The sequence below is a fragment of the Protobothrops mucrosquamatus genome, unplaced genomic scaffold, assembly GCF_001527695.2.
Source record: "Protobothrops mucrosquamatus isolate PMUCROS unplaced genomic scaffold, P.Mucros_1.0 scaffold501, whole genome shotgun sequence".
In the NCBI taxonomy this organism is placed as follows: domain Eukaryota; kingdom Metazoa; phylum Chordata; class Lepidosauria; order Squamata; family Viperidae; genus Protobothrops; species Protobothrops mucrosquamatus.
In genome coordinates, this window is record NW_015386817.1 from 703,147 (window position 1) to 715,760 (window position 12,614).

Below are 12,614 nucleotides of genomic sequence, written 5' to 3' on the forward strand. Positions count from 1 at the left end.
GAACTCTTCAGAACAAACTTTATATAAAGAGGCTATGAGGTTAAGAAGTTTGTTACTTTTCAAAACAAAAGGCAATATGAGGAGGATGGCAAAATAATCATTATACGAAGACGTTACCCAGGTTAAATTCAGGATAGGAACATGCTACTAAGACTGCAATGGAAATAAGACAGTGGTTTTTTTTTAAGTTCAGAGATAAGAAAAAGCATTCTAGCCAGCTCTCTATTCCCCCCCCCCCCAGTTCAGGAGAAGCAGCTGCTTTGAATTGGTTGTTACTTCAAATGAGAGCAGTAAAAACTACATTAATCCACCGTTGATTTACTTTGTGTGAATCAAGAATCAGGAAATGCACCCATATTTTTTCGTGCTTCTTATGCAATAAAATGCAGTTACTTTTAGGATCTAGGAAAGACATGCTTGTTTTAAGCATCCAAGGTACTACACAGTTGCCCTTTTATGCTGACTCACATTTCTCCCTTCAAATTTTCCTGGACTAAAATAGCTTATAAGTGTGCTTTCTTCATTTAGAGATTTTCATATGTCTGATAGAATATTGTTTTAACTTCTACTGATTCTTTGGTGTAGAGAATACCTCTTATGTGTTCTGGCAGTTTTTTGAAGGATGGTGCAGAACTTATTATAATGTAACATTCAGTGATCCTATTTTCCATGTTTCAGTGCTAAACGTTAATGAGGTCAGCCTAAGGCTAGCAAATGTGTGTTTGAAAAAGATCCTAACTAGAATCATAATGCCTATCTACAAATGTAGCATTCCTACAGTAGGAATACCATGTAGAATACTGTTACAAGAGCTGGAAAAGCTGCAGAAAAAGAAAGATTAAAAAACTGAACAATTCATTCCTGACAATTTAGAATCAGGCCAGCTTTAATTAAATTAGGCTACAGTAATGATAGGCCACTGTTCTCCAGATGTTTTGGAATTCAGCTTTCATTAGTTCCAGCCAGCATGGCCAATGACAAGGGAATATGGAAAGTTTGGTCTAATGTATTTGACCAAATACCAAATTCTTGACATTTGAAACATCTGGAAACTGCCAGGTTCCTGCTCTGGGTTATACAGTATATATAGAAAATCTACATGCCTTTGTTAAAATGCCAGGTTTTTGAGATGTAAAAAAAATCAAGCCAAGATAAATCACTTCAGAATTTTTTCCACCTTTAATAAAACATATCAGCTGTACAATTCAATTGAAAAACACACTGAAAATGTTTACTGGGGGAAAAAATAATGATATGGTTGTATAAATGTTCACATCCTCTTATGAATGACTCCTATCAAATGCGTTCAGCTGTTCTAGTAGGATTTTTCTGACATTCAGTTGCCTCTTGTAGCAAAAACCATGGTCGACAAAGAGCTTACAAAGCATCAAAGGGATCTCATTGTTGGAAGATATCAGTTAGGACAAGGGTACAAAAAAAATCCCAAGGCATTGAATATACCATGGAATACAGGGAAGACAGTCATCAAGTGGAAAAAATATGGCACAATAACATTACTAAGAAGTGGATGTCCCTCCAAAATTGATGGGAAAAAAACAAAACTGGTCCTAGAGGCTGCCAAGAGTCCTACAGAAACATTAAAGGAACTGCAGGAATTTCTGGCAAGTACTCGTGTACTGTATGTGACAATCTTTCATATTCTTCATATGTCTGGGCTGTGGGGTAGGTAGCTAGACAGAAACCTTTTCTTACAAAAAACATTTTGCAAAACCCTACATCAAGTCTGACAAAAGCACATGGGAATATATGTTATGGTCTAATGAAACCAAGGTTAAAAGTTTTGGCCATAATTCCAGAAAGTACGTTTGACGCAAAAACAACACTGCATGTTACCAAAAGTTCACCCAAAGTGAAAAACGTGGTAGCAACGTTATCCTTTCGGGCTCCATCTTTAGCTGGAACTGGAGTTTCAGTCAAGGTGGGGGCAATTATGAACAGTTCCAAATATCAGTCAGTTTTGGCACAAAACCTTCAGGCTTCTGCTAAAATACTGAGGAGGAATTTCAGCTTTCAACAGAAAGATCAAAAGCACACCTCCAAATCAACAAGACTGGCTTCTTTTGGAGATTGAAGGTTTGGAATGAGTCTGGACCTGAATCCAATTGAAAATCTTGGGGTGACCTGAAGAGGACTGTGCACAGGGAGATTACAATCTGACAGATTTGAGGCACTTTTGCAAGAGTGGCCAAAACTTCCCAAGGCAAAATGGGCCATGCTAATAGGCTCCTACCCCCAAAGACTGAAATAAAGCTGCTATCCTTCTCTGTGTGTGCAAATTAACGCATTGTGCTTTTAATATACCCTCACATTTCTGATTTCTTATGGTGGCTGTAGTTCAGTAAATCTTAATTTAAGTTATAAGTTATTATCCTTGTATATTAATAGCAAATTCTTTGTTCTGTTTCCATTATAATCTGGAGTGGAGTATTTATGGACTTCCAGATTTTGGGCTACATTACATAGGATTTCCAATCAATGTGATTTTGGGAACTGTAGTTTAGGAACACCGGGAAACATGTGAGCTCCCCATTTCTGATCACTTTTGCGTGAATTTTCCATCCCCTAAGCTTCATTTGTTTGGTTAGTGTATTGTGTTGCTTCCAGCATATATGCCTTGATAAGTAGCTTTTCAGAACACTTTTAACTGATTATTAGCTAATATGGAGATTACTTCTCACAATATAGTCAGACAAATACTAGAGATATTGGCACTATATAATGGCTTAACACAACTTTTATTAGAAAAGTTATACATAACAGCAACTATTTTCAAGAATATTAACCTTGAAAAGCAACATAAATGGACTAACAATTTTTAACAAGAAACTAATGACCTTCTCTATAATCAAACATTCAAGTTATCTACAATGTCTCTTTGTACAAAGGGAGAAAATCATGGTTGTACAGGCACATCATGTCAAAAATAAAGTTGCAGTAACTATTTTATACATTTTTTTTCCTCACGGGTTATTAAAACATCGCAAATTTTAAAACATTCACATAATTTTACACTTGGGCATATACTGAATCTCAGTCCCAAACGTTAATCATTTCACAAAAGTGCCAACATTTAATTATTTTTTTTTAAATTTTGCTAAGAAATGTTAACATCTATCCATCCACATTCACATGATTTCTGGTTTGGCCTGATTCTAGTAATAATAATAAAGTCTTTATTTAAAAAAAATAGTAAAAAACCAAACTGGGGGTTGTTTGAAAAGCTATTCAGTGTCCATTATTGGAAAATACCCCATTACAAAAGCTGTAAAGGTAGCCAGGTCTATTAATACTTATTACACAAGATTACTTTTTAATAAATGCAAGTTTACCTGCTTCTAAAATATACATCTGAAGCCTGCTGTCCTTTTAGGGCCAATGCTGTCCCACATAATTATTAGTCAATTTATACAAATTTATCTTGCTCCAACTATGAGACCCACCTAGTTATCAGTTTCCAAAAACCAAATTACTTATAATCTAAAGGTATGGCATTTAATGTACATACAATCCCCTAAGAAAGGTAAATGCTTGAAGAGGTTTAATCTCAAATGAGGAAAAAGCTTAATCCAACAAGCCTGCCGCCCTCATAGCTACCTGATGCCAGAGGTGGACCACTCTGAAAAGGAATGTAACATATACTACCAGAAATGTTTTACACATGAAGCAAGCCCCATTTTTTTTTAAAAAAAAAAAACCCACTTTTCCCTATGGGTACCCATTTGCATTTAAGTCCTAGAGCTGCTTCAATCCTTATTCTATAGAAAACATTGGCACAGCAAGGACACCTGCCTGCTAGGCACTGACATTCACCATGGCAGCTCCAAAAAGCACCACTGGTAAGCAGGAAGATGGCCAACACCGATGCAAACAGGGGGCAGGCAAGATCACTCATACAAGGAAGAAAGCTCAGAATGTTAGGTCTATTTGGCAAATCAGTCATGAAATAAAAAGTTGGCCATTATTGGGTCTTTTGGAGTTGATTAAAATAATATCCTGGTTTATTAAGATACTGAAAAAGAATCATTAGTCATAGTTAGATGCACCATTATTGCACAAATCTGCTTTGAATCAGTGTGTTTTTTAAAAATAAAAACACTCTTCATGAAGATCCTTGAGTACTGTCTCATCTCTGCAACTGGAATTCAAGTCACCCAGTACAGAAAGGTTACTAGAAATGCAAAAGTGGTAAAAGATAATAGAAACCCCTCCCTAGACACAAAAAAGTGATTACTGTACATTGACAATGAAACCTAAATTTCTTCCCTTATGGGCCCTGCATATGGGACAATGTGTGAGCACTAACAATGCTAACTATACAATAAGCCAACTATTCAAATAATATGGAATCTGGGACCAGGAGTTGCAATGATATCACTATATGGTTCTTCTTGTGTCAACTCGATAGCTTGTTGCTTTTTCAGTACCAAAAAACTGTAGAATTTTGCTGCTGCTTGTTTGCGGTTTGTATTCCGACATAACTCAAGCAAACTGATAGATTTTGCTCCAGTCTTGGCAAGGGCTCTCTGAAAATACAAAAAAATAGTTAACCATTATAATTTCCGACTCTCATTCTAAACATTTGTTAATGCCAAGCAATCACAAGAGAACTTATAAAGTGCTCATTACTGGAAGAGCTCCTGCACCCAGTTACAGCCCGAAAAGCTTACATCAGGAGTGTCCAAACTTGGCAATTTTAAGACCTGTGGACTTCAACTGTCAGAATTCTCCAATCGACATAGCTGGTTGGTGAATTCTGGGAGTTGAAGGCCACAGGTCTTAAAGTTGCCAAGGTTGGACAACCCTGATCTAAACTTAAAATTGCCAAGATTGGACACCCTAGGCTTAGACCTTCAGGAGACAAAGATAATCAAACATCAATAAAAAAAAAGAATTGACTGATTTAAAAATGTCTAAAATCAGAGAGATTTATGTTTCTGACTCAATTTGGAGAATACTTCTCTGTACTAAATTTCCTATAATAGTGGCTACAGGGATAACACATGGAAATAAGTTTTATTTTTTATCTGATTATTGGTTTATCTACCTCAGCAGTGGCCCTTCGTGGTTTCAGACCAGTTTTTCTAAATATATCCTGAGTTCCATTTGTGCAAAACACAGCCCCAGTAAGGGTGTGTTTGTGGGCTGTCTGAAAGCCTCTAGTTAGCCACAGAAGAAGAAAAAGTAAGTTTGTGAGCAGACAAATGATATTTAAAAACTATCTCTCACACATCATCAAAAATGAACTAATACCTGAAGACCATGAAGCATCTGTTGTGTTCTCTTGTTCCATCGTCGTTCCTCCTGATCCTGGTCACCTCCAGTACCATCTTCCTCCTGAAACAAATTGCATTGAAGAACAGACTCAGATAATATAATTAAATTTCTGTCCTAAAAAATGCTCAAGATTAAAAAACAAAACATTTCCCCCAGTAAGCTACATAAGGATACTACAAAAGTAGAAGCTTTGTAGTTCTTATGTCCACCTAATTTGCTCATTATATACAATTGGCTGGCTGCTGTGGGAAGGTCAAGGTTAAAAAAAAAAACTTTCCTAAATTGAGTGAGAGCAGCAATTAATAACTGCAACTACAAGGTCTTCACATTTTCATTCAAAATTTCTGAATTTAATATAAATCAGTTTTCTCCAGCTTACATTCCATCTGGACGACTAAAAAGCAATTCCCAAACAAGTGTGCCTTGATCAGATTTCTGGGTGTTGGAAGTCCATATGCCCAGGCTCGGGGAAAATGATACAGGTTGTGAATACCAAATTGTTTAGAGCAAATGGAGAAACTTGTGAAATCCTGGATACACATTAGATTCATGAGTAGCAGATAATACACTCCTGAACTTAACTGCAAACTCAAAGATATGTCAGTCTTTTAAGGTGGACAAAACAAGTCCCTAAAAAGTATTTACAGAGAAGTGCCCACGACTATAACATTTTAAATACTTCCTATAAATGCAGTTGAACCAATTTTGAAATGTTATCTTTTATATTCACAAAAGCAATATGGAAAAATAACAATGTACAAGATCGTATTCATGCATTTTTAGAATGAAAGATTATTAAAGTAAAAAGTGTAATATTTTGATGAACCAGATGGTAACCAAAAGTATGTAGAAATACTGAATTATTTACAGAGCATCCAACAGTGAGTCAATCTCCTTCCTTCCTTCCTTCCTTCCTTCCTTCCTTCCTTCCTTCCATCCATCCATCCATCCATCCATCCATCCATCCATCCATCTTTGCATTCTGGACCAGATGAAGCTTTGAGTGGCTCAAAGACAGCCTCACATAGTGTACATTGCAGTAATTGAACCATAAAGTGACTAAGAGATGATTGACTGCTGTAAATCAATACTTACCTCCTCCTCCTCTTCCTCTTCCTTTTCCTTATCTTTTTCTTTTTCTTTTTCAGGCAAAAGCTCTAGCTCTGGAATTAGTTGACATATATTCTGAGGTTCTTCTGGAGGCAATTCCACTGGGGGCATTTCTATCTGTTGTAATGGTTGGGGCTGATGAGAGAAACATTCAAGTTTAACAATTAAAACCAGACTTGGTTTTTCAAAATCCTCACATATAACCTAATTATATAAATATCTAGATATATCCATTTATTAAAATCTGTTCAAAAATTTATGCTTGCATCCTCCCCAATGTTCAATTTCATTGGATAAGAAAAGTTGGTGTTGCCAAGGATAGCATGTATAAAGACAGCACTTACTTAAAATCAATTAAACAGAATAGATGAACTCCACTGATATACCATGATATTTTGTTAAAGGTAACATTTTTGTCATTGTTTACTGTGAGCATACTGCCACACATTATACACACACACACACTGAATCTGAATGTTCTTCTTGAGATACCCAGAAGCCTCCTCCCAGAAGGTAACAAGGAAAACATGTCACAAAGAGGACGTGTAGCGTCCTAGACAATCTTGTGGACCCTGCTCGAGCATCGCTTATATCCCATGTCCTGGATAGAAGAAAATGAACTAACAATAATCTTTTCTGCCATCCTCACCACTCTCTGCACCGCCTTCCTGTCCGAAGCAGTGCTGCTTCTAAACCAGACAGTAATGCAAAATGACGGGATGCTCTCAATTGTCCCTCTACACAACCACCATAAAACCACTGAGCAAGGCACCGTAAAGTCAACACACGTTTTTGTTGTTAGTTTTTTCCGATTGTAGGGGATATTAACCAAAGGAAGGATAAGCAATAACCAGTGAAACTGCTGAAAGGTCATCCACTTGTGCCAATTTACACTACTGGAAATTGGATAAATGGCCCCCAAATGGACCTTCTTACGACATTTGGTATTGCTTCGAAGTCATTACAGAGATAAGCATTATACTTTATTGTTCAGCGATATATCTGGGTTTTAAATACATTCTTTCACTCACAGGGAGCACAGGCTCTGGTTCCACTTGTACAGCCTTTCGCTTTACGCCCGTCTGAGGTGGAGGGGGTGGCATGACTGACTCATCTAAATTGCTCCTACTGCCTTCCATCATGGATTCCTGCAGGCGACTCGGCTCTTCTAAAATGGGTTCATCTGTTACAAAATAACACTGATGAGTTACAATTTTTCCTCAATGCTGGGAGTCCTTTCTATCTTTACAAAAGCACAAATACTTCTTTTTAACCCAGAAGGTAGCAATACGTATGAAGCAAGTGCACATTTTGAACATTAAGCTGCACAGCTTTTTAAACGCATTTTACTGAACAGTCAAAAAAAACAAGCCATTAAAGACACAAACCAATAACATTGCGTTGCTGCTCTTCACGAGGTACTTCTGGATTCTCAAAATCCTTAAGGAACTCATCCAGATTATCAGCTTCCCCTCCTTTCCTCCTCTTTCTAAGATCTTCTGGTACAAGAGGTGTAAGACAGCGAGTAAAAAGCTTCAAATAATAAAAAAAAGTAAATTATATCTTCAATTGACAAAGACTGCTTGGTTATCTAGCTCAGGCAGTTCAATGTTAATCTAGCATCGGACTGTTTCCACCTTCATACTAAAATAGATAACGTTGGATATGCACCAACTATAAAGTTAATTACTATAAATTGATTAGAGGTGCCTCACTTTAGGGAGCTGATGGGCACTGAGGTTTGGTACAGCTTTTTATTAGCTGTGTCAGGCTTTTCAGGGAGCTCCCAATTGGCACTTAGGAGGGCATTTCAGCCTTCAACCTAGTTTGAGTATAGTTCAGTCTAATTTTATTTTATGTTTTCATTAGTTTATGTATCTTTCATTTGTATCCCTTTGTTTACTATATATTGCTTACTTCTCTCTTTCACCTAAACTGCTAAGAGCCCTTAGAGATTTCGCATTCTATAAATGTGAAGAAGGACAATGCCTCATTTGCACAATTTATTATTAGAAAATGTAACAATCAGTTTTTGGCAGCCAGTCGTGCCATCCAAACCTTCTTATACTTTTGGGGGAGTTCTAGGAGTTGCACTTCTGGCATATCTTCGGTGACTAAATTGATAATGGATGGCTTAATATTATTTGCAATAACTATTCATTACAAAATTTCCAAAAATTAGTTTAGCTCACCTTCAGCAGCCTGCTATTCCAAAGAGGCTGAGCAGGAAGAGAGAAAAGTTTTTCAACACCTCCAGTCTCTTTCCACATCATTAATTTCTTAGTAGGAGGTGCCAAATCCAGTGTGGTGACAATGTCAGAATAATCACTTAGTTGGGCTCTGATGGTCTTGCTGTCCAGTTCCTTCACACTATCTACAATCAGCTTTCTCTTCCTCTTTGCTTTGGTTTCTTTAACTATTTAGGGAAAAAAATGTATTAAACACTGGATGTTACAACATTGTTCCTATTGATAATTAAATTATAGTTATTATTTTAGTTTCTTTTACAACTATTTTACAATTTATGTACAAAGGAACCCTTTCAAAATCTGCTTTAAAAGTTTTTACGTAAGAATGATTGTGTTATAATATTCAGGAAAGAATATACTCCTACAATTCTGGTTAGACTAGGTAACATGAGATATTTGTTAGAAGCTTCAGTGAGACCATTCAAAGGAGAACTACAAGTACTGAAGACATAGTTCTGCCAGCGGGCCTGGGGAACCCAGAGCAGGATGGAGCCCATTAAATGGCTGGTATGAATCTGTGTTGTTGCCGGGTGGTGGTGGTTATTATTTTACTATTTTTCTTATTATTTTCACTTCTTCTATATGGTGTTTTTATATCCGTGTAAGCCACCTTGAATTGCCATGTGTGAGTAGGTGGCAATATAAATTTTCTAAATAAATGAGAAGATGCTTGAAGATTAGACACAGGACCCAAACGGGGCTGCGAGCATGAGCACAAGGCTGTTAGCGACACCGGCGCCAGGCATGCAACGATGCTATCACCGGTGCAATGATCACACCGCCACCCTGCATGAGGCTTGTCCCGCAGCCCGCAGCAATGACGCCACTGGTGCAAAGATTGCACCACCGCCCCACGCGAGGCTCGTGCTGCAGCCCGCCTGCACAAGGTTGTGGCATGCCACCTGCATGTGGCGCGCAGCTGCCCACATGCTGCTCACAGTGCTCCCAACTGCCCATGCAAGGTTCGTGGCACTGCCGCCTGCGCAATACTAGTGGCGCTGCCGCCTCCTGCACAACACTCGCGTCAACAGTGGCATGAAGGGGAGTGAGCACACGTACACGTGCACTGCCCAGCTACTGATGTGGCCCGGTGGCCAAGAGGCCACGGCCCGGTAGTGGATCGCAGCCCATAGGTTGGGGACCTCTGATCTAACTGGAACAATATGGATCGGAGAGAACTGTAACCAAAAGTTTTTCCTATTTCACAAGCAATCATTTTATTTTAAACAATTTCCAAATGCAGTTTTTAAATAGCATTTGGTCTAGTGGTTAAGGCAGTTCATAGCCTTGGCCATGAAAGTCAGTTGGGTGACCTTGGGCCAGTCACTCTCTTTCAGACCAACTCACCTCACCAGCTTGTTGTTATGGGGGGGGGGGGGAGGAAGGTGTGTTAGATATGTTCACCACCTTGAGTTATTTATACAAGTAATAAAGGTGGGGTACACACACACACACACACAAAATAATACTAACAAAACAAGAGCTTCTTTTGACTTTAATTCCTGGTGACTTTGTGTACACATCTATATACGTTTTCTCTGAAGTAAAATGGAATGGTTTGCCATTCCTTTCTTCCAAGACATTTTGTTTAACTTCCTGGTCTAGAATGTAATGCTGTAATTTCTTGATGGTTTTCCATCCAAGTACTAGCCAGATCTGATTATGCATAACTGTCTGAAATCAGCCAATGCTGATTAGACTCTATTATTCCCAGAATTTGTCAATGGTTAGAAAATATTTATAGATCTGCTGACAATCTATCTATGTAACGGAATGAACAATCAGAAAGTGTATCTGGGATGAACCAAGCTACAACTGTATGTTGCAAGTTTTATCTGATCTTATCTGGAAGATGAAAGCTGGCCAGTGTGTACGAGACAATATCCTGAAACCTTTGCCTAATACCTTCCTCATTAATTGTTATTCTGTCATCAGATAGAAGAGGCATCTGCCTGCAGGTATCATCTTTACTATTTAATTGCAATTACTAATTAATAGAAAACTTTAAGCTCTATCACTACCAAGTGATTAAATAATTTTAAATCTAAAGCAACAAGAAGCCTCTGTGCGTGCACACATACCTAGTGATTTACTTTTACTTAAAACGCAAAGGCTGATCTTTTATGAAAAGTAAGCCATCAGAAAAGCTTAAGAGTTTCCTGTGGTAAAAAAAAGGCAATAGTAGGCATATTACAGACAAAAACAATTAAAATTTACCAGTGATATCAATGGGTTCTAAAGCAAACGCTTCTTCTTCATTTGGAACCAGTGTTGTCTGATCAGTCATGGTTGGCAAGGGTTCTACCGGATCTGCAGAGTCTGGACTTTCTGGTCCTCCCACTGTGAATTAGAGAATGAAGTAAGTTTTTGAAAGTATTTTAGAGCCACAATATGAAATACAAGTCAGAGCCACCAAAATTATCTTCCATGGGTTAGAGCAGTGGTTCTCAACCTTTTTAATGTCGCGACCCCAACCGGTCGTAATTCGAGGACTAAACCGATCGTAAGTCGAGGACTACCTAACCGGTCATAAGTCGAGGACGTTCCCTGCCCAGGAGCGCCGCACATGCGTGGTCCGCCCCCTGTGCCGGCCGAGGCGTAGCTGGCAAGCGGCAGAGACGGAGCAGGCCGACTACCAACTGGCCCAGCCCAAGGGAGGTAAGGCACCCGCTGGAAAAGGGGGGGGAAAATGGCGGAGAAAAAAAAATGGCGGAGAAAAAAAAATGGCAGACAGCCTTGCTTGGCGACCCCCATGAAATGGTTGATCGACCCCAAATGGGGTCCCGACTCACAGGTTGAGAACCACTGGGTTAGAGGCTGCCCATTTTCCCTCTCTGGGTCCTTCCTGGCTAACATTGTCCTCATTCTGTGCCAGCTGAGTATGTCATTGGCTTGCTTCAGACAATGTTTTTTTCCCCCCTTTTGGTAAAAGTTAGTGAATACCTAGAGTCAATTACATTTGTTTTCTCCAAAGCTCTCTATGTGCATGTTTTATCCTAACATGCTAATATGAACCAGAAACTAACCAATCCAGGTGGTAAAGGGTTAACTTTTCTATACAACCACACACTGTATCCTCGTTTTCTAGTTATTCCTATCTATTCTACCTTGCAATATGGTTGACTTTTTTCTCTCTCACTCATTCATTACTCCATACTAGAGTTCAAATTGAATTTCTACATTTTTCTTCAGGATTTTTAAAAATGGCTCTTTTTTAAATCTATGTAAGTATTCATGATTGCTTCAAGATTTTCTTCCTTTGATTCATAATGGGCTACTAGTTCTACCTCTACAAATATGGAAAGATTTAAATCATTAGCAAAAATGGATGAAATTTCCAACTATTTCTGGATTGCTTCACAAACACGCTAACCATCTTGTTCTGATACATCATTCACCATATTCATATGCTCTCGCAATGTGCATGGGATGGGCAATAATAGGAAGAAATGTAATTGGGGCTAGGAGGGTGACCAAGAAAAGGTGAGCAACTGGCAAACACCATTTTCCATTGATGAAATATTGGTCATGAAAATCAGTTGGGATGAGAGAAAAAGAGGGAAGTTGATCCCTGCCTAGAAAAGTACCAACTTTTAATCTGTCAGCCTTATGTCTTGCCCATATAGTCCCTTTAGCAATTACTGCCGCAATATTAATGATGTAGAAAATATACGTCTGTCAAGTATGCCATTCCATCCACCAGACTGGGTGGATTCCATCCACCCGACTGGGTGCCCCAGGGGGGGTGCACTAGGAGGAGTTGGAGAGAGCAGGTCTTGAGACGATTATATGGGAGGAGTTTGACTCTGTGGCTCCCGAGGATGTGGACAGGATCCTGGGGAGGCTGAATGCGACCACATGTTTATTGGATCCGTGCCCCTCCTGGCTGGTACTGGCGGCTCGGGAGGGTACACGAGCCTGGCTCCAGGGAATTATAAACGCTTCTTTACGGGAGGGTGT

The 12,614-nt window shown here is 38.8% G+C and overlaps 1 protein-coding gene across 1 annotated transcript in view; it reads right to left on the reverse strand.

Moving 5' to 3' along the window:
• Positions 1 to 2,730: 2,730 nt before the first annotated feature.
• RAD21 (RAD21 cohesin complex component) overlaps positions 2,731 to 12,614 on the reverse strand; it is a 24,114-nt gene continuing 14,230 nt past the window's right edge. The window contains exons 8-14 of the mRNA XM_015816802.1: positions 10,872 to 10,994; positions 8,598 to 8,821; positions 7,794 to 7,938; positions 7,437 to 7,588; positions 6,391 to 6,540; positions 5,272 to 5,355; positions 2,731 to 4,544 (exon numbers count right to left, since the gene is read on the reverse strand). Coding sequence (XP_015672288.1) covers positions 4,353 to 4,544; positions 5,272 to 5,355; positions 6,391 to 6,540; positions 7,437 to 7,588; positions 7,794 to 7,938; positions 8,598 to 8,821; positions 10,872 to 10,994 — 1,070 coding nt within the window. The 3' untranslated portion in view covers positions 2,731 to 4,352. The remainder of the gene's footprint in view (positions 4,545 to 5,271; positions 5,356 to 6,390; positions 6,541 to 7,436; positions 7,589 to 7,793; positions 7,939 to 8,597; positions 8,822 to 10,871; positions 10,995 to 12,614) is intronic.